The 22,388-nt window shown below is 37.8% G+C and overlaps 1 protein-coding gene across 1 annotated transcript; it reads left to right on the forward strand.

Moving 5' to 3' along the window:
- The first annotated feature begins 19,352 nt into the window (after positions 1-19,352).
- Positions 19,353-22,137, forward strand: LOC103409386 (protein BEARSKIN2-like). Its single transcript, XM_008348199.4, has 3 exons — positions 19,353-19,648; positions 20,722-21,002; positions 21,187-22,137. Exons 1-3 carry the CDS (start codon positions 19,483-19,485, stop codon positions 21,925-21,927), a joined length of 1,188 nt encoding a protein of 395 aa, XP_008346421.1. The 5' UTR covers positions 19,353-19,482; the 3' UTR covers positions 21,928-22,137.
- The last annotated feature ends 251 nt before the right edge of the window (positions 22,138-22,388 follow it).

Here is a 22,388-nt window from a genome sequence, read left to right on the forward strand (position 1 = left end):
CACCTGTTGGTAACCAAAACCAAAGGAATGAAGTCCCTATTTATAGGGGAAAAGGTGGCTACCAATGTAACTCGATTGGATGGTGTGACGGCAAGGATAAAACCAATGGACCTATCTAGTTCTTCAACAAGCTCCTGCGTGTAGGTTTGGGAGAAACTTATTCCATGCATGCAACACGTATTAGTCATCAGCATGCCATGCAAAGTTGACAACAATGCTTCTTGATAATTCTTATAAATTAGCAACATGGTGGAGCTTATCAATATATAACCATGAATAAGCTACTAGGTTCTCTTACGGAAGGTGGCTATCAAATTGATCTACACGTGGCTAATTCCATCACTTGTGGGCCATGTGTCCCTTAATCATTGATCCAACATGTAAATCACCTTAAAAATTGGTCTTAGTTCTAAAAGGTAATCCGAAAAATGCTACGAACTCTTAATGACGTCCACTTTCATCTTTTTACCCCAAAATAATCTTGGAACTTGATGCGAAATATATAAGCACACAAATTAAACCCTCTTTTTATCAATTGTAGCAAAATATGTAAGTGGGGATCGTTCTAGACCGGGGATTAGGAGGGATTGCTAAATCACTTGAAAACTGACTCAAATACGTAAAAACAAGTTTAAAACACTAAACTAGACTCAAAGAATGCAAAACTAAACTTTAAAACACCAAAACAAACCAAAACACTCAAAACAGCAAACAAACACTCAAAACTGCCTTAAAAACACTTTCTGGGCAGTTTTGACACCTAACACTAAATTGGACGAAATTGGGTTATAACTTGACTCAAGACCCTTAAAAACACAAACTAAATTAATTTCTACTTAATCTAGCACTTTAAAATAAATGGGGAATTGGTTTTGACGAAAATTGAAAACAAAAACAAAACTTGTAAATTGAACAGATTCTAAAACGAATTTGAGAAAAGTGAATGGATGGAAAGCTAGCTAAGGGGTTCTTCTCCACACATGTCACACTTGCATACAAAATGATTTCCAATTGCTTTTCAATAAACCATGAATTCCCAACACCCCAGATTAACCGTGAATTGCACTAATTAACCCTCAGATTTTCCTTAAGTTATTGAATTGGATGAATTGCATACGACAACCCAAAGCATTCCCCACAAGTTCCCTACATGAATTGCATAATAGAGATACAAGCAAGAATCATTAAGTTCTATGAAAATCATAAGCATTGACAAAGCACTCGTTACTATGAATTGCATGAAACTCATGCCAAGAATTTACTTAACACGATTGTGATCAACAACCTTTACTACTTGTGAATATAAGTTCATAACGATTAGGTGAAACTCCCTTATATCCTAGCATCAAACTTATGCATGAAAATTAAGCGTGCACTCTCAACCAACATACACAAATTAGTTTTAATTCATGTAGATAAGTAAATTGAATTCACAACTTATGAAACGCAATTAGAAGTAATCAAATCATATAGCAAGCATAAACATGGTTTCGAATTCCCCCCTAGCCAAGGGGGGTTTAGTTCCTCATATTCACAAAGCAAAGATACATAAATTTAGACATTAAAATCCAAAGAAAGAAAACACCTAGATGATCCAACTTGGACAGCAGGTGCATCCACAAGTCTTCTTTCCTCCTTGCTGCGGCACTTGGTCTAAAGTCAGGTTCTAGGGTGGTATTTGTACGGGAGAATGGGTAGGGAATGGTATGGAAGGGTTTAGGATTGATGGGGGGTACGGCTAGGGTAAAAAGAATCAGAAAAATATGGAAGAATGGTGAAGGAAGGCTGTGGCAAAGAGAGGGAATGATTTCTGGCGAAAATTCTGAATATGGAGGGGTGGTTGATGTGTTTTTTATGTAGTGTAATCTCTAGTGTTCTTCCCTTCACTCCCTATTTATAGAAGCTCCAAAGTAAAGAATCACTCAAGTGGCTTCAATAAACAATACAAACAAAGACCAAAATGATGCAAAAACAGCTAGTTTACATGCTCTTTTATCATTGTGTCTTGCCTTTAACAAAAGGCAATCATTCCTCTTTTGCTAATTCAACTCCTTTGTAGCTGTCCATGTGCCTTCATTCTTCAATTTCTGATGCATTTGCCTTGTATTCCATCCCTTTTCCACATGTACTAGCTATCAGACAACTTTCACACACATGTTTTGCATCATTTCATCTTGCAAACATCAACTTTCGGCCACTTTACACCTCTACACACATGTTATGCATCATTTCAGCTTGCAATTATGTTTGTAGTTGCTGAAAATGTGAATACATCTTGTAAAGCAATCCAACAAATGGCATCTTTCACTTCTTTTCCTTTCAAATTGTTCCTTAAGTATATGTATCTGCACACTTCCACACTTCAACTTCATTATTCAGATTTTTACATGTGTTGAAACCCTTTTTAAAACACCAAAAACGTCCATCCCACTTGCTCCATATGCATGCAATCCATTTTGGCCCAAAATTGCTCCAAATTGCACCAAAATGCACTTTCTTTCCAACTTAGTTATTAGGACCTACAAACACACGAAAACAGCTTAAAACACTCTTATAAGCAATAACTAACTAAGTAAATGCAAGAAAACATGTTAACTAAGTCGCATAAATATGCTCCTATCAGAACTCAAGTAAAATTATCACCCATTTAAAATGAACTATAAATCGTAAAATTCGAAAACACTCCAAAATTCATAACAATACTTTATAAGCACTTTAAAATTTCGAGGTCTCACATGGACAACATTATGCATGTCTTACCGTATCCTTCGATCAGGTTGGATGGGCCAGAGAGGGTTGTCAGAGGTGTATTCTTAGGTATGAAGTTAGTGAAATAGATGCGTTCACGTAAAACGGTGTGCGTGGTTGTACTATCTGCCAGACAACTAACCTCCCCGTTAGTCATACTTAGAATGAAAATTAATTTGAATCGGTCGCATGCATAAAAGTTCTAAAAACAAATATCCATTCAAAATAATTTAAGTATTCAAGGATGGTAATTAATTAAAAACTTAATATCCAAAAAAAAATCACCAACAAATAATCCAAACATAAAGGAAAAATTGTTCAAAAAATAAACAAAAACAAAGGGGGAAGGTTCGGCCACTAGGTGGAATTCGGCCCCAATGTCTAAATTTCAACTAGAAAAATAGTTTATGTCTAAGATTCTAATCTTCCATAGGGGTAATATTCTCTTGAACGTCAAAAACCTTCATCTTGGTAATCTCCCGTTCATCCACTTACACAAAGTTTGATTCAAACTTCTTACGACGAGAATGATAGTCAGCTACAACCTCTTGGGGAGCTCAACAAACATGGGACCAATGATCCTCTGAACCTTAACGATAGCACATGTCTGCATCCATGGTTTCAGGTGCTTTGCCCTTATTCTTGAAGTTTGGGGCCTTGGGAGCGAGGTTAGGGCACTTCTGGGCTTTGTTTCCCCCCTTAGATGGATATTGGCTCTGTTGACCTTGATGGGGTGGCTTCTAGTCGCCCCTACCATGCCTATGTTGGCATTTTAGGCGTTTGTCTGTGCTATAATGTGCTTCAGGCACAGCAGTCACCCTAGTAGGTCGAGCTTGATGATTTTTCATCAACATCTAATTCTGCTTTTTAGCGATAAGTAAAACAAAGATTAAATCTGAGAACTTAGTGAACTTCTGAGCTCTGTAGTTGTTGCAGGACAATATTAGTAATAGAGAAGTTCGAATAGGTCTTCTCCAAGAGATCCTCTTCGATCAAGGTCTCATTACAGAATTTGAGAAATGATCGAATTCGCCAAACTTCAGAATTATATTCATTCACAGACTTAAAGTCTTGGAAGCGCAAATGCTGCCAGTCATGTCTTGCTTAAGGCAAGAAGATGTCTTTTTGGTGATCAAAACTATCAACCAAAGTGACCCATAGTGCTCATGGATCCTCCTCAACAAGGTACTCGGTTTGCAGTGCGTCATGATTATGTCTTCAAATGAAGATCATGGCAGTGGCTTTCTCAGCTTCGCCAACTGGGTTGTCTATCTCATCTTCAATGGCAGGACGCAAATTCTTTGCAATGAGGTGGAGCTTCACATCTTGGACCCACTTGAGGTAATTCCTTCCAGAGACCTCTAAAGCGGTGAAGTCAAGTTTGTTCAAATTTGATATGTTCCTATCACAAAATGAATGGATAAGATGTGGTTATAGTGTAATGGAGAAAAAATCAATCCATTCACATAGGAGAAGAACATTCAGGTTCTAATAGACATATATTGGTTTAAATTCGCATGAAGAGTTTTCATGGGTGATGTTTTTAAGGAAAACTTTAGGTTTTCAAACAAGATATGTTTCTAGAAACTTCACGTTTTGAAATAATTATGAACTTCAGGTTCATATATTCTTGCACGTGCCTAGCATGTAGGGAGGCCTAGCATCATAGAAAACGGGCTGCAAGTGCAAGCCCAAAGACAAAGGCCCAAACAGATTCTGATCTGGTGCGGCGAGGAGCAAGCTAAGACTGCAAGCCCTATGCAGAGGAATGCTTCACCGCTTCGCAGTGTATGTGTTCCCAAGGGACGCAATCCTATGTGTCACGGTATGTAATACCCTAAAAATTTAAATATATGAATTTTATATTCATAATTGTGAATATGTGAAGAAAATCAAAATTAAATCAATGTACAGTCCCAAATATAGAATTGGGAAAATCCTAAAGTTTTGTTCCGGGAATTATTATAATGTACGTATTCATGGTATTGAGAGTTTATATTATTTTTCGGGAATTTATATTAATTCAGTTGAGTTTAGTTTTAAATTAAACTGCTTACGGGGTTTAAAGTTTGGAATTTAACTATTTAAAATTCATAGACCTTTTTAGGTCACAATTTATCTTTTTGAATAGGGCTTGAACTTAGGAACGCGTAGGCATAAACCGTTCATAAAATGGAGTTATAACAAAGAAGTTATTAACGTTTAAACTCAAGGATAAATTGGTAATTTTATCCTTCTTTGGAAGGCTCCAGAAAATCTGGAGCCATGTGACATGCCACGTTTGTGGCTGGGATTAAAGGGAAAAAATGAGATGGACGACTATGATGAAAAGAAAGGATTAGAAAGGAGGGAAATGAGGGAGAAATGAGGGGGAAAACGGACGAATGAGGGAGAAAGAAAATGAGAGAAAGGAGGGAAGTGAAAAGGAGGGGAAACCGGGTTTTCCCTCGACCCGCGCCCCGACCCAGACCCATGTTGAGTTTCCAGCCACCTTTGACGATGGCAAAGGTGCCAAAATGACCCTCATGTTGTTTCCATTCGATATCCCTCATAATTTATCTCTAAACCCGACAAATTTGGGTTCGATTTTATGGAAAACCCTCAAAGAAGGGTGCGGCATGTTTAGGTGGTGTTTCACCAAATTTGAAGCACCCACCTAAAGACTCCACTCAATCCCAGGAACAAAGCCCATGCATTGTTTGGGGCGTCGGAGTTGTTTTGGAGTTGAATCAAGAACACCCAAAAACAAGGGTTTTCGGCGGTTCGTGGAAAATTTGAGGTGTTTCTCAGCTAAATTAGACTTGGCCTCAGGTATGAAAGTTGCTCCACTCATTAAGATCTACTTTTTTGTAAAATTTGGTAATTTTTTTAAATAGTTGATATTTTCCAGCGATTCGGGGTGGCCGACCGCCACCTGCGGCGATGGGTGCGGCGGCGCATTGCCAGGGAGCCGACATTGTGTTTTTATGCGAATTTCGTTATTCTAATTATGCTTTTGAAATGTAACTGTTGTGGTTTGAATATTAATACGATTGTGGTATATGTTGGTTTTAAATGAATATATTTGGATTTGGTTTGAATTTTTTGAAATGTGAACTACGAATGGCTTGATCCCTGTTTAGGGTACGTAGGCAGTCTAATGAGACATTAGATGCAACCATACAATAAGTAAGATTAAAAAAATCGAGAATTAATAATTAGATGGAATTTTGATCTAAGAGAAAGAAATGGTTCTAAATTAGAAGTCAATTGTATGTTTTGGTAAATGATAAATGGTTATGGATTACGTGGGATGAAGGAAATTATTTGGAGAATAATGACTAATGATAGTGACTTCAAATGTTAATTTAAAGATATGTTTGGACATTTAAGAAATATGGATAGATTTTAAGAATTCTAATTATTGACTTAGAGGAATGTGATTAATGGAAATAAATTAACTATGATTGTGAGTTGGGCATACTATAATTAACTCCCGAAAACATATATTTCGGGGACAGGGCGTGACACGGTACATGTGCACCTATTCACCAGCTACAGGCTGGGATCAGGTGAGGTGTCATGCACGGAGACACTATAGCCCTAAGGGCTGGTGTCGAAGTAGGCCTAGCTAAAGGTTTGGGTTGTTTTAGGCGAACCCAAGAAGAAAGGAAAAAACTATTTCTTTTAGGCTGAGAAAACCGAGGCCCAATTAGGCTTGAGTTGGGACCAAAAACACCCATAGTTGTAGCTGGGTGCGCTCGTTGGGAAAAAAGATCTGCATCGTCGCTTCAGGCGGCTATGTTTTGGGACAAAAACTCTCGGGTGAGCTCGCGAGGCAATAGGGATCACGAATATGAACGGAGATAGAGGAATCTCAACGTTTCAACCAAAACCCTAGAAATTCGAATTGGAATTTCAAAGAAAATCCAACGAGATTCGAAGGAATCTTGGTTAATCTACGTCGATGGATGAGCTTCAAGCTGTCGAGACGATGACCCAAGGTCAAGGTTGGGCTATAGGCCCACCTGTGATGTGAAGACACCATTGAAGGCATCGGGTTTTCTGGGTTTCAAAACCAGAAGCCCATGACTCCAGCTCTATGGTCTCGCAACTCAGCTCAGCCATACAGGTTGTAGGCCTGGGCTAACAACTCGAATTTGTAGCTCAGGTCATGGGTTCAAAAAACCCTAGAAAATTTTTTATTTTTTTTTAGATTATAAAATTCAATTGCATGCATATTCAATTTAATAATTGAATGCATGGATATATATTTGATGCAATTCATGGCAATATCAAATTCACATAATTCAACAATTATGGATATGATGCATACACAATTTATGTAGAATCTAAAATTCAAAAAACGTAAAGTTGGGTCATGCATTATGGTGAATGTTCATGCTATCAGGGCCACAAAAATATCGAGATAAAAACCGTTGTTTTGGAAGAACCTGATTACGTGATGATATTGGTGAACTAGTTTGATGCAGAAAACTTCCACGTCAGATTCCTAGGTGCAACGGTATGAGCGTTCTGATAACGCGTTGTAGCCTATTTTATCTGACATGGGATGCGGGCCGGCGACATAGAGAGAGATGTGTTTGTAGGGTTGTGTAGAGGAATGTGTGTTATTCCCTCTACGCAATGCCGCCAAAAAAACCATCACCGCTGCCGCCACTACCGCCATCACTCTCTATCTTGAGAATTTGAACAAGAAGAAGAAGAACAAGGAGGAGCAGCATAGTATCTACTAGCATATTAGATTAGAGATTGATAAGACCGACCACTGTTAAAGGAGAGAATGAAAGAATTAAGAACTAGGAAGAATGTTGGGTTTGGCTGGCACGTGACACACACTTTTACAGTTTTACTTGCAGTTAAATGTTAAATACTACATTTTCTTTCTGTTTCTTTCGCTAACTTATCTGTGAGAAACTTGTTAAAATTGCGGATAACAATCTCAGCTACAAGAAATTTTTCATTGTGATTCTCACAGATAAGGTTGTTATGCGCAATTGTCACATTTTTAAACGTTATTTTTTGTTGTATATGAAATTAAGACTTAAGACTTCAAATTTTTTGAATTTGCATTATGAACTTATTGATTAATTTTTCTTTCTAGTGTTCGAAACTTTGGAACGTTTTTTAAAGCATTGACAGGATTATTGGGCCAAAGTCTTACAAGTTCATATCAATAGAGAGGCCCAATTCGTCTTTTCCTTGCTTTGTATTACCCTTGTGTTGCTTTGGTTTTTACATTGTTATTGTCCCTTTGGCTTCGGCTTCGGCTTCAGCTTTTGGCTTTTGGCTTTTCAGAGTTGTTTAATTTGAGTTTTCCTTTATATTGTGTTCTGTTTCATTTCATAACCGCTTGTTCGAAAAGAAAACCGTGCACGATGGAGGATCATCATCCCTATAAGGCTACATAAGTCTGCTAGCCATGAAAGATTTTTCAAAGTGACCGAAATGCGGGATGGTATACCACGTGTTACTATATAAATAGTGGGATACGTTCCGGTCACAATGAAAAATTTCTTGCTAGACATAACTTAGTTTCATGTGCTTTCATTTCATTGCCAAATACCAAGCACTGCACTAGCAGTTCAAATTTAATAATCTTGGTCAAATATATATGTTTATACCATATTTAGGGCCTCGTATTTAGATCTCATACAAATACTTGTGGGACTTAAATGTAATTATGTGATAAAGGAATAGGCAAATATGTAATAAGTGAGGAGTCCTTATTCTACAAAATGACCCATCACCCTCACAATTGAATGAGGCCAATTCCTAGGCCCTCTCAACCCTCTCAAAGCTCTCACTCTCAGAGCTTTCTCTCTCACCTCTCAGATAAATACATAATCAATGTGGACGTAGCCCAAACCTTGGGGTGAACCACGATACATCTTGTGTTATTTACATTTCTTGCAGATTCACGGTCGGATTTACGTTGTTCCAAGACCTCTGGTTTTGTGCCTCAACGATATATACACAAATATTGGATACATAATTGCAGTAATGGAAGCCTGCTAGCTGCTGCATCTACATCATCGATCCTTCAAACATAAAACCATGCATGTTACATGCATCTCATCTCATCTCGATCCCCCATTCTTAAACATACACACACACACACACACATGATTCCTTTTGAATTCTATTGATGGATCGCAGCGGAGTTAGAGGTTCTCTTCCTTAAACAAGTCTAACAATGCAAGTGCCTGCAAAAGTCAATATTCCAAACCATAAGTTTCAGAAGCAAGCCAACCCAAAAATATTAACTAACTTTCACTATAAAGCAATACATAGTTATATATATATATATATATATATATATATATATATATATATATATATATATATATATATGTATGTATGTATGTATGTATGTATGTATTCTGGCATATATAGAATTGTAAAGAAACAAGTTAATTGTGATGAAAAATGACCTCAGGCACAGAGAGTTGTAAACGGAACTTGGGGCCATCATAATGGTAGAGTATTGGCCTAAATGCATCCTCTTCTAGTGGCTTGCACCTTTCCTTCACTCCAATTCTAAACTGAAATTAATCAAATCCAATTCATTCTCAATTTCAAATGACCGAATCGAAACCTTAAATAAATAGTATGTCAATTGAACTACTAATTGATACCTACTAGCACTGTACCTGTGCTGGAAATCTTGATTCTCCTTTGCACTTCTTGTCTTGCCACGCCGTTGGGTCAATGTTTGATCCTCCAAAGCTTACAGCCTTTTTCACAAAAGATCACACAAAGGTAGTCAATCCAATTCTTAAAATTAAGGATATATATATTATATATGCAGTTGATTATTTGATTATATAGATATAGATATAGCATTATACTAGAAAACTTCCTGCACTCTGTTGTGGGTTTTGAAACTATAATGTAGGACAAGCATAAATTATTTCGACAAAATTATTAATAGATGTATGGTGGAGATTGGTTTATGATCGAATCGTGGAGATTGGTCTAGTAAGAGTTTGTTAGAAGGTTAGAGTTTTACTTTGTAGGCTAGTATAAATTGTAAATTCTCTCTCATTTTCTGTAATTTGTTCAACTATCAAATACAAGCTTCGATTTCCTTCTAAACCTTCATCTTCTTCTTCTCTGTAATTTTGATAGTTTCATGCCTCATCCACTGTAGTTAACATGGTAGGTTCAGGCCCGTGCAAGCCAAGGAGCTTGTCACCAAGAAGGAAACAAGCCATGACTCTTAACATAGAGCCGGCCACTGAGTTCCATTGAAAACAAGTTTGGACTCCATTGGAGCCGACCTTTGAGTTTCAATTACCGATATGTGGATCTCCACGTGTGAACCACTAAATGGGGTTACACGTGAGGGGGAGTCCCACATCAGTGGGTGCAAAAGAAACCAAGGGGGGTTTAAATAGGATTACCCCACTCTAACTAATACTATTAAGACCTTTTGTGATAATACCCTACACCTGACGGATTGGGCAGGTGATAAAGTTGGGGACAGTATTGGTGTCGTTAGAGTGGGGCGGGCCCGGCGATCCAAAAATCCAACATGGTATCTAAGCAGAAGAGTCATATATTGGAGTCTGAACCGGGTGCAGGGCAGACCACTTTGGAGATTGCAAAGATCAATAAGAAGCAGATGTCTCAAATTGTAGTACTCAATAATTTATCTCATACTCACTTTGCTACAATCTCAAACTGGGATACCCCAGTTGAGATTGGGGGGGAGTATTAATAGATGTATGGTGGAGATTGGTTTATGATTGAATGGTGGAGATTGGTCTAGTAAGAGTTTGTTAGAAGGTTAGAGTTAGTTACTTTGTAGGCTAGTATAAATTGCAAAATCTCTCTCATTTTATGTAATTTGTTCAACTATCAAATACAAGTTTTGATTTCCTTCTAAACCTTCATCTTCTTCTTCTCTGTAATTTCGATAGTTTCATGCCTCTTCCAATGTAGTTAACAAAAAAGACACACAAATTGTTGATGATGGCATGTTTTAACGAATCATATTCAAACGCTGCCCTAGAATAGGATTTGAAAGTGCATTGAAGACGTCATAGAGTATGGAACCATCACAAAAATTGCACCATTCCAAAACTTGAAGACAATCCATGGGAAAATAGAACTACAAAAATAATCACAACATTGTAGAGTATGAGTTCAAATGTAAAACCAGAACCATAAATAGACATTGCATTGTAAAGTCTGACTCCAAATGTAAAAGCATAACCAGAAACAGTGATTGCAAGGCAGAGTCTAAATCCAAATGTAGAAGATAAACGAGAAACGAACACTGTAATGTAGCGTCTGAATCCAAATGTAAAAACAAAATAAAAAACAGAACTAGGAGACAAACGTACTGCAACGTAATATCTGAATTCACAAAGTCATGCGAGGTGTGAAGTGTAGGAGACGTGTAAGTGGTGCATGAGATTGACCTGATTCGAAATCAAAGGATTTGCACGCTAGCAGCTGTAGTGGCATGAATTAGTAAATTTTGTTAGATTGACATGTTATAGTGTACCTTAAAGTCTCATTGAAATTTGATTAATATATTGTCAATATCATAACATTATATTAATTTTATAAAAAAAAAAAAAAAAAACTTTAGAAAATAGCCTAGGCAACAAGACCAAAGAGTAGATGATGATCAAAGACAAAGTAGATGAAATGGATGAATCTTGAGAGAAACGGAGCCATATGCATTTAGCAAATTATTCATGTCATGCAAGTGGCATACTATAATTAACTAGCTAAGCCTAAGCCTACATTCGTGGTTGGTCTCATGCATGGGTTGACAACATTGTACGTCAAAGAAAATAAAATCCTCAGATTAAACAGCTTAAGATGATAAGTAGAGAGTAGTCCCGAACAGAAAGGATAATAAATAAATCAAATCACAATAAAACAGAAAGGAAGAGTGCAGTTCAATCAAGTGGCTTGTTAATCTGAAGCCCTTGAAGTTGAAGGTCATCCCCCTACATACATCATACATGTGCGATCGAGCTCTAGCCTCGAGCTATGGCGACTGCATCTCCAACTGTTTGATATTAAGATTTAAGACCAAACCCAAAACCATTAAACCTAATATGAATATTGCCAATAATGCATATAATATTGCAGCCGTCCAAATAAATGTGAAAATCCCAAGAAGGCTTAGTAGTTGGTTTTCCAAGCATTGCTTTGGAAACAATCAAGTATCCCATAGTTATATATTGCTTCTTATTTTCTTGGGATCGTTTATTGCTTTAAATATATAGTTCCTTTAAACTAACTAGAAAACTAGTTAACAAGAGCTACTCCAGAGTCACAATGGAGCACGTGGATTGTATATGATCATTAAGGATCAAACTTCAAATTTGATGGGGCTCATTGGCTTAAGTCTCGATTTAATTACTTAACACTTTCTGTATGTGCTTACTTGAAAATGGAGGAAATCATATGAATCGACATGAGTAGGAATGTGGAACAGAAATGAGTATGGGTTGCACGACATCCCATTACAGGGTGGAAAATGCTTGTATGGACACTACATTGCATCCTCTCTAATAAAAGTTAGACCTAATTATATTGGTGAGTCTTAAATCTATTAGAGAAAGAGTATGTACAGTATAGGTCTTCCTAACATATCATATGTTTGATTGATAAGTGAAGCAGGTGATTAAGAATGATGAATGTTGATGGAAAGTTTGGTACAGATAATCAAGGCTTGATAAAGATTTGGTGGAGTACTCTATTGAGAAACAGACTGATAGGGAATTTACCACCTGCAAAAGTATGGATAAAAACACTTTAAAATACTAGCAAGAGTACAAGGTTATCATAGTATAGCAACTCAAGCAAGGTCGATCTCCACAGGCATTGAATGAATAATTTATGTTAAAACCAAATCTTAATTAATTATTTGAAACAAAATTTCAAAGAGGTTGATTTTATGATCTAAAATATTGAAAACGAATTTAATTAAAAACAATTAAATAAATTGGGAAAATAAATAAAACAAAAGAAAATAGTTTTGAAAATAAATTTGAGCACTAGGGTTCCGCCGTCACCTTAACAATCCTACGTAATTCTTCCAATTACTTATGAATTACACATGTATATTTTGAAGGTTAGGTTTTCCTAAAGTATATCCTACTTGGAACCTCCAACATAGAACGTATATCTAACATGCAACCCGTCTGTCGCGTCCAGATCGAATGTGAACAAGCAAGACTCATTAAGTTTTGTGAAATCCTTTTGAAAAATCATACAACCCTTAACACGTGTCGTCCATCCTAAGAAGTTACACAAATTAACCACAAGAAGCCAGCGCCAATTTCAGGGACAGCCCTCCGCCAAAATTACATCAAATTAGTTTTCTAAATAACCTAATGGTGGCCAATCATCAAGACAATTAAATAGTTTAAAGCACAGTGATTAATAATTCAAAACTTGCATGCATAATATCATAAGCAAATTGAAAATTGTTGATGCACAAAATCAGTGAGGACTTTGGTACAACAGAAAGTGTTAAGTTTGTGACCTTCGCTAGATTGCTTCGGTCACTAGTATGGATAAGTATGTAAATGGATAGAGATAGGGAAGCAAACACAAGATGTACATGGTTCACCCAGATTGGCTACGTCCACGGAGTGGAGGAGTTCTCATTAATTGTGAAGGGTTTACACAAGTACATAGGTTCAAGCTCTCCTTTAGTGAGTACAAGTGAATGATTTAGTACAAATAGCATTAGGAAATATTGTGAGAGAATGATCTCTATTTATAGAAGAGAGTTTCTAGTTTCATTCTGACATTGACATGTGTCGTGTTGTGATTGGCTTCTGATGTTGACACGTGTCGCGCTATGATTGGTTTTTTATGTCGACACGTGTCGCGCTGTGATTGGCCTCCTAGTTGGAGGGAAACTCTTCTGGGTCCTTGACGGTATAACGTTGACCGGTGCTCAGTAGTTTCGAGATTGGTCAAGTATGGTACAAACAGTGCTCCTCTAAGTTCCCGAGTGAGGGAAGCTCCTCGGTTAAGGACTTGCAAGATCCAAGCCATTGAGTAATCACAAAACTTCTAAGTACCGCAGTGTGGTATCATTTTCACTTGCCTTATCTGTCTCATACGTAGATGTGGCATCTTCTCTGGAAGTACTTTTCCTCCATCCAGGGGTGGTATCTTTAACCGATGAAGATGCACAAGGTAATGTATCAATTTCACTTGAAGCTTACTTGTAGTTTCGGGCTTGGTCAAGTGCGATACAAAACCCTATAGTAAGAGTCCCCAAGTCGCCGAGCTAGGAGATTTGCCGAAAGAGGTAACAGACAAGGTAAGCAATCAGACTTCCAAGCAAGCAACCTGGATCGGAGGTTCGATTTCGGCTTCTGGTTGATTGTTCTCCTTCTCCTTGTGTTGTAAACAGCAACAAGGATAAGGAGAAGCAAATGGAGAAGAGATGATATAAGATACTTTTGCTTTTGAAGAAGTAACTTTCCATAGGCTTATTCTTGAACTGGGCTGGAGGGTTTTCTGGTTTCCTCCAGAGTATAAGGCCGACTCAAGAACTTGAGGGTCAAAACAAGTTCATCAAATCAAGAGTGCGTTCGACCTTGATGATATGGGATACTTTTACTGTTGACGAAGTAATAGATGAATCGGCATGTGTTCTGTTGCGCTTGTCTCCACATGCTTCCTTGTATCCTTCTCACTTGCCCTATTTGTTCCTCAGGCAGATGTGGTATCTTTTCTGGAAGCATAAGATGTTGAAGATGAGTACTCGAGAGTAATGCCAGGTAAGTAATCAAACAATGGGTTCCAGGCAATCAGTTCCTGATTGTAAGTTTGATTCCAAGTGCTGACTGATTGCTCTCTTTCTCCTTGTCTTGCAGGTAAGAACAAGGGCAAAGGAAAAGACAGGGAAAAAGCATGATATGGGATACTCTTGCTTTTGACCTTGATGATATGAGATACTTTTGCTCTGGTGTGGCTGGTTTGCATAGGTATTATTGGAGGGAAGAAAGCTGAGTATTTCGAGAGGTTTCGTTAGGAGTGCCCTCTCAGATATGAGGAAGGGTTGAGCATTTTTACAGGTCTGCCTGTCCGTGGAGGATGGAGGTCGACATATATAGGAGTCTCCCTAACAACAAGTAGTAATGTTATTCCTTTACCCTTCTTGGTCGTAGCAACGTAGTGGGAGCTGCAAGCTTCACGTGTTTTAACTTTGTCAGGGTACTTTGAAAAAGTGGTATGTGGTATCTGGAAAGCTAATGTTGCGTGTGAAGATTGCAGACAAGCTTTATCCAAGGAAATCTGGCTCTCAAAGTTTGGAGAGCGATGCCTCTTCGATTTTCGAACAAGCAATCCTGTCGGGGATTTGGCTCTCGAGATTCGGAGTGCGGTGCCTCTTCGAGATTTTTAAGAAAGCAATCCTGTTGGGAGTCTAGCTCTTGAGATTCGGATAGCGGTGCCTCTTCGATTTTTGAGAAAGTAATCCTGTTAGGAGTCTGGCTCTCGAGATTCGGAGGGCGGTGCCTCTTCGATTTTTGAGCAAGTAATAATGCTATTCCTTTACCCTTCTTGGTCATAGCAATGTAGTGGCAGCTGCAAGCTTCACATGTTTTAACTTTGTCAGAGCGCTTTGAAAAAGTGGTATGTGGTATCTGGAAAGCTGATGTTGCGTGTGAAGATTGCAGACAAGCTTTATCCAAAGAAATCTGGCTCTCGAAGTTCGGAGAGCGGTGCCTCTTCGGTTTTTGAACAAGCAATCCTATCGGGGATCTGGCTCTCGAGATTCGGAGAGCGGTGCCTCTTTGATTTTTGAGAAAGCAATCCTGTTGGGAGTCTGGCTCTTGAGATTCGGAGAGCGGTGCCTCTTCAATTTTTGAGAAAGTAATCCTGTTGAGAGTCTTTTCTCGAATGTGAGTAAAGGTTGGGCATTTTTGCCAGTCTGCCCTGCCACGGAGCACGGAGGTTGACACACATTGGGACTTTCTAGTTATCAAGCAGTGGTGCTGTTCCTTTACCCTTGTGGGTAATAGTAGGGTAGCTGGACCTTCAAAATTTATGTGTCTAAACTTTGTTAGAGATCTTTGGCAAAGTTATCTGTGGTACCCGAGGAGCTGATGTTGCGTGTGGAAAGTGGTGCCTCTTCGAAATCCGAAGAGTGGTGCCTCTTCGATTTTTGAACCAACGGCCCTGTTGCCCTTTCTTTTATAAGGGCATCAATTGTGTGCAAAGAGTACATTCAGAGAGTTATTGCTTGTAGGAATTTTCCCCTTACTTCAGATATTTATTGCACCTCATTTCTCCTTCATCATTGGCCCCCATCCTTCTCAAGACAACATATGGCGCCCATCTTTCTTATCCTCTACTGGTCCTCTTACCGTTAGGGACTCTGTGATGAAGAATGATATGATCGCTGCGGTGGTGGCCAGGAACCTTCTCACTCCCAAAGATAACAGACTACTTTCCAAACGGTCTGATGAGTTGGCTATTAAGGATTCTCTGGCTCTCAGTGTTCAATGTGCAGGTTCTGTGTCTAATATGGTCCAACGGCTATTTGCTCGAACCCGCCAAGTTGAATCATTGGCGGCTGAAGTGATAAGTCTCAAATAGGAGATCAGAGAGCTCAAGCATGAGAATAAACAGTTGCACAAGCTCGCACATGACTATGCTACAAACATGAAGATGAAGCTTGACCAGCTGCAAGAATCTGATGGTCAGATTTTACTTGATCATCAGAGGTTTGTGGGTTTGTTCCAAATGCATTTATTGCCTTCGTCTTCTGGGGTTGTACCGCGTAATGAAGCTCCAAATGATCAACCTTCGGCGCCTCCTCCTTCTGGGGTTCTACCTAGTACTGATGCTCCGAATAATCACCCTCTGGTGCCTCCTCTTTCTGGGGCTCTGCCGACTGCTGAGACTTCTCCTGAGCAACCTTTGTGAAGGCTCCCTCCCTCTTGTTTATTTATTTTGATTCATGTATATGTACATATTTGTAACTTATCGGAGATATCAATAAACAAGCTTTGCTCCATTTTAACGTATTGTATTAAATACACCAAAGCCTTCTTCACTAAGTTCTTTGAATTTTTCCTTTTGTTGAAGCTTGTATGTTAAAGCTTTGTGAGTGAAGCATGTAGGTTGAGGTAGTGCTCCCTTAATTTCCCGAGTGAGGAAAACTTCTCGTTTGGAGACTTGAAAAATCCAAGTCACTGAGTGGTCGTGAGACTTCCGAGTATCAAGGTGCAGTAGCATATGGTAGGAGTCCCCCAAGTCTCCGATTGAGGGAGTTCACGAATGAGGCATTTCCTTTCTAAGTGGTAGCCCAAAACTCCTTCTTCATATATATTTGTTACGAAAGTTGTTAGACCCAAAGAAAATGAGGCCTAGACAATTTTTTTTTTTTTTCGAATGATCTAGTACAAATGAGTACAAATGACATTAGGAAATATTGTGAGAGAATGATCTCTATTTATAGAAGAGAGTTTCTAGTTTCATTCTGACATTGACATGTGTCGTGTTGTGATTGGCTTCTGATGTTGACACGTGTCGCGTTATAATTGGCTTCTGATGTCGACACGTGTCACACTGTGATTGGTCTCCTGGTTGGAGGGAAACTCTTCTGGGTCCTTGACGGTATAACGTTGACCGGTGCTCAGTAGTTTCGAGATTGGTCAAGTATGGTACAAACAAAAATAAACTACATATTCTTGCTAAGGCTCATGGTCTCGTCCTAGCAAACGAAACTAGTTATGAACAATCATAAAATAAAATATTATTAAAAATGTGGATAGAAAACACCTTGAAAATAAACTTGAACTCAAAAGCTCTCTAAAGTGTGCGTATGTTCTCCCCCTTTTTTCTCCCCGTTAACATAATGGCTAAATATCTTATTTATACTAATACAAAATAAAATCCTAAAATGTCTTAGAATAAAACTAGGAAACATAATAAATAATAAAACAGAAAATAAAAGGTTTCCTATTTAAACTAAAATTCGGAATTATCAGAAAATTAGTCTTTTAACTGACCAAATCAACTCCGATTTGGTCCTAAAAGGTCTCTTTTGAAAGCTATAGAAGTCCGCTACAAATCCTCAGAATGAATATTCCTCAAAATATGCCGTCTTGACCTTCAAAATACCCAAACGTCCAGGAACGTCAATCTGGGAAAGCTGCACGCTGGGCCTTTATTTTTTCGCCACTATCAAACGGCTTGGTAGAAAAATCTGGAATTTTGACACAATCATTATGAAAGGCACATGAACATCCTCCAATTGGAATCACTCCAAAATTGATCCGTTTGATCACTTTCTGCTCCAGAGGAAGTCGAATATCCTACATTGAGAATACATAACAAAGTATCAAAATTACCAAAATAACCAATAAATTAATATTAAGATTATGGTAAAATATATAGTATAATATTGACTCATCACAGACCTTCTTTATGTTCCTAAACACCAATGATACAAACAGGTCGCCAATTGTAGTTGTATTGCCTCTAATGATAAAAAGAGACATGCTAATTATGTCTCTATAAACAAGATAGAGACAGTTCCACATATGTAGCTATGTAATGAGTTGAATGGATTAACTGATAGATCAAATTAAGGACAGTTAACAAATATATACCACATATGTACCTCTATACGTACATCGAACCGAAGCTAAGAGTTTTATTTCTGAAAATAATGCTCCTTTAAACTTCAATTGGTAACCAGATCTCTACATACCACATGAAGGTGTGACCCAAAATGCCGCATATTGTAACAAAAGGCAGAAGAGTAAGGTTATCTTGGACAGTTCGAACTATGAATTACTTAGTCTCTTATCCATCACGCAACTCGCGTTCAGCATTGGGCTAACCCCAGTAGCTTGAAAGGTAATCTTTTTGCTTTTAAGTACTATGAAACAAAAAAAGAAAAATTAGTATCTGGTCCCTAGTTACTAATGTTTATTGACTGAGATCTTATTAGTTTTCAAATTTTAATTGAAATCCCTATCATTAATGTGATAATGAATTTACATGTTAATTACATAATTTTTTAAAATAAAAATTAGTAATTGATTTAGGGTTTTAATACTCACACTTCTATTAAACTCCTAATTAATTTTCGATTCAAACATTTCCAAAAAAAATAATAATAATACACATTTCAATTTTTAATTTTTAATTTAAAAACTATAGTAACTTACATTATTATATTAATGTCAAGGAATTCGATCAAAATCTAAAAATAGATAAAGTTTCAATAAAAGAATATTGATAGTTAGGGACCACATCCAAAGTGTCCCAACAAAAAATTAATACAAAGTAAAAACTCCAAAGGTGCATGGCGCTGTTATTGATGAGTAAATTGGAGAGAGTGTAACCACTCTCCAAGTTAAGCAGGTGAAGAAGATCGCACGAAGTGTAAATTATAGCGAAAAAGCCATCCTAGTCGTCTCATTCCGTAGACTTGAGTTTTACGATAGCTTTAACCATCTCCGTCGGCGTCGTCACCGGCCGTCAACCATTTCCCATAAATCATAGCCCCCGTTGACAATTAGAATGATATTTAAGCCCCATGACAACATCCCCACGTAAAATTTGATTCATTGTTCAAACTCAAAACACAGAGAGAGAGAGAGAGAAGGGCTAAACCTCTATAGCACTATAGAGCTAGCAAACTTGATTGTTTAGTGCAAATATCTATTTTACATTGAGATTGAGTCGTATATATATATTTGAGATTGGTATAAGTGAAGATTGATGGCTAATTCATCGAGTGGTGGTGTGCCTCCGGGATTCCGATTCCACCCCACGGACGAAGAGTTGCTTCACTATTATTTGAAGAAGAAGGTGTCCTTTCAGAAGTTTGACATGGAGGTCATTAGAGAGGTGGACTTGAATAAGATGGAACCTTGGGACTTGCAAGGTATGAAAACTTTTTTATGTTTTTGCAATTATATTAATTCTACTTTGAGCTCAATTACGATCTAGTTAATTTGCTCAAGAGCTTCGTTTCTAATTAATAAGCTGGCCGGAAACACCCAATAAGCTTCGCTTCTAGTTAATTGAGATTAATATATTCAACTTTGAACTTTGTTAATGTTTTTCTTCAAGATTGTCTTTACTCGATCTTAATTGGTTTCGGTTAAGATTTTTTTTAAGTAATTGTAGCTGGAGTAGAAAAAATTTGATACAAAGAGGAGAAAAAAAAAACGTTTAAAAGATTTGAAGTTTCTCAATTTATGCAATTCCATGAAAAGTAAAAGGGTATGCTAGAAAGATCAAATTCTTAAACCAAATTTTGTAAATTGAATGATGTGATTGTTAATAATTGGATTATTACTTAACTGTTGACTAGCGCGTTTATTTTCTATTGGTGACACATTATTTAACTTGCAAATTTGTTTTAAAAAAAGTATGTTAGGAAGACTAAATTATATCAATATTGGTTGAGTCTTGAATAATATGCAGCGCGCACGACTTAACAATTAGATTCAAAGAATGGTTTGGTTGAACAATTTATATATGAATATAAACCAAGGAATATTAACAAATGCATCATATAACTTAACACTCAAGAGCGGGAATTTACACGTTAAAAAGTTGATGGAATTAGTAAACAAAAATATTATTTATACCATTATTTATTTGTACTATCTATATTCCATATATGTTGATGAGTCTTACCTCTAATAGTGAGATAATACACATAATGGTATAAATAGATCGTAAGTATAGCATTTCTTGTAAACAAATAATTAGCTGGTCTTCCTTGTAGATACGGCTTTCTCAGGCAGTCAAGTCAACCGGTTGCCCAGGACATGCACATTTTGAAATTAATTTTTAACTTAATGACACACACATAATATATATATATATATATATATATATATATATATATATATGCACACAAAAAAAAAAAAACCAAAAAAACCAATTCCTACATAATCTGTAATTATTATTTTTTTTTTTTTTTTTTTTTTTGGTGCAAGTACACAGAGAGATGTAGGATTGGGTCAACTCCACAAAACGAGTGGTACTTTTTCAGCCACAAAGACAGGAAGTACCCAACAGGGTCGAGGACAAATAGGGCTACAAATGCTGGGTTTTGGAAGGCAACAGGGCGGGACAAATGCATCAGAAACACCTTCAAGCAGATTGGCATGAGAAAAACCCTTGTTTTCTACAGAGGCAGAGCTCCCCACGGCCAAAAGACTGACTGGATTATGCACGAGTACCGCCTCGAAGATGGCGATGATCCTGATGGAAACCTATCTAGTGTATGCACTACTATCTCCATCTCCATTTCATTTTCATCAGTCTATATCTCGATCGTCACTTTATGTTATATTATTTATAATAAGGAAATTAATTAGCTAGGGTTTAGGATTTTTGTTACCTAATATATCTTTCATTAATTCGGAGATTTTAATTGGTCACGATAAATATTGCAAACACATGCAGGAAGATGGGTGGGTGATCTGCAGGGTTTTCAAGAAGAAAAATTTATTCAAGGTTGCGAATGAAGGAGGAAGCTCTAGCATGAACTCTTCAGACCATCAGCAGCTCAAAAATACATCAAGCAACAGCCAATTGCAAGCTCGCTCCTTCATGCATAGCCACAGAGACAACCAGTACTTACTACGCCAACAACACCATGCAGCAGCCCAAGCATTCGAGCTAAACAACAACCCAAGCCTTCACTACGCCCACCTGCAGCCACCCCCTCCCTACTCTCTTTTCCAATCCCAAGCCCTTATCCCCACCCTCGCCCACAAGCCCCTTTCCGCCTACGACGACTACTCATCCCAGCACCCCTCCGACGATTCACCTAGCCACGGCATGGTCAAGCAGCTCATGACAAACCCTAGAGACCGCGAAAGTGGCAGTGAGGGCCTCCGGTACCAAGCTTGTGAGCCAGTGTTAGAGGTTGGCACGTGCGAACCAAACCATCAACTGAATACGGTTGCAGGAGGAGCTGGAGCAGCTGGCGGAAGAGATAATAATCATGATCACCAGGGGATGAGTGAATGGGCTATGCTCGACCGCCTGGTTACTTCTCATGACCTTGGAAATGATCAAGATTCGTCGTCCAAAGGAGCAGCCAGGTATGAGGATGCAAATGCACCCTCTTCTGTCAACCAAATTAACCCCCAGCACCTCTCGTTGCGTGGAGAGATGGATTTTTGGGGCTATGCAAAATAATATGGATTAGAGCTAATTACCAAACCAAAATGGCTCTAACCATGCATATTTTATATATTAAGGCAAATATACCAAATTCGACAGCCATGGAAGGAATTTATAGTTGTTCCTTTTAGAGAGAAATTAAAATATTGGACGTTTTTCTGGTTCTTAATGAATTTATTGTGAATTTTCAATTAATTATTTTAATACAAAAGCACTTGATTGAAATGGTTGTCTGCATAGGCCCCTTGTGTTCTCACCTAACGGTCCATCAGGAGAAGGATTCATAATCATTTATTGTGTGCGATCCTTATAAACCGTATATTATAAACTTAATTTTTCATATAATATTGTATCTGTAGCTATTACAAATGCTAAATGTGAACCCTCGCTCTAATTACAGAGCTGAGATTATACACATACATAAGTGTCTCTTTCATGGTATGAATAGCCTGCGTCTAATGCCAAAGATTCAATTT

This window comes from Malus domestica, chromosome 05 (assembly GCF_042453785.1).
Source record: "Malus domestica chromosome 05, GDT2T_hap1".
Taxonomy (NCBI): Eukaryota; Viridiplantae; Streptophyta; class Magnoliopsida; order Rosales; family Rosaceae; genus Malus; species Malus domestica.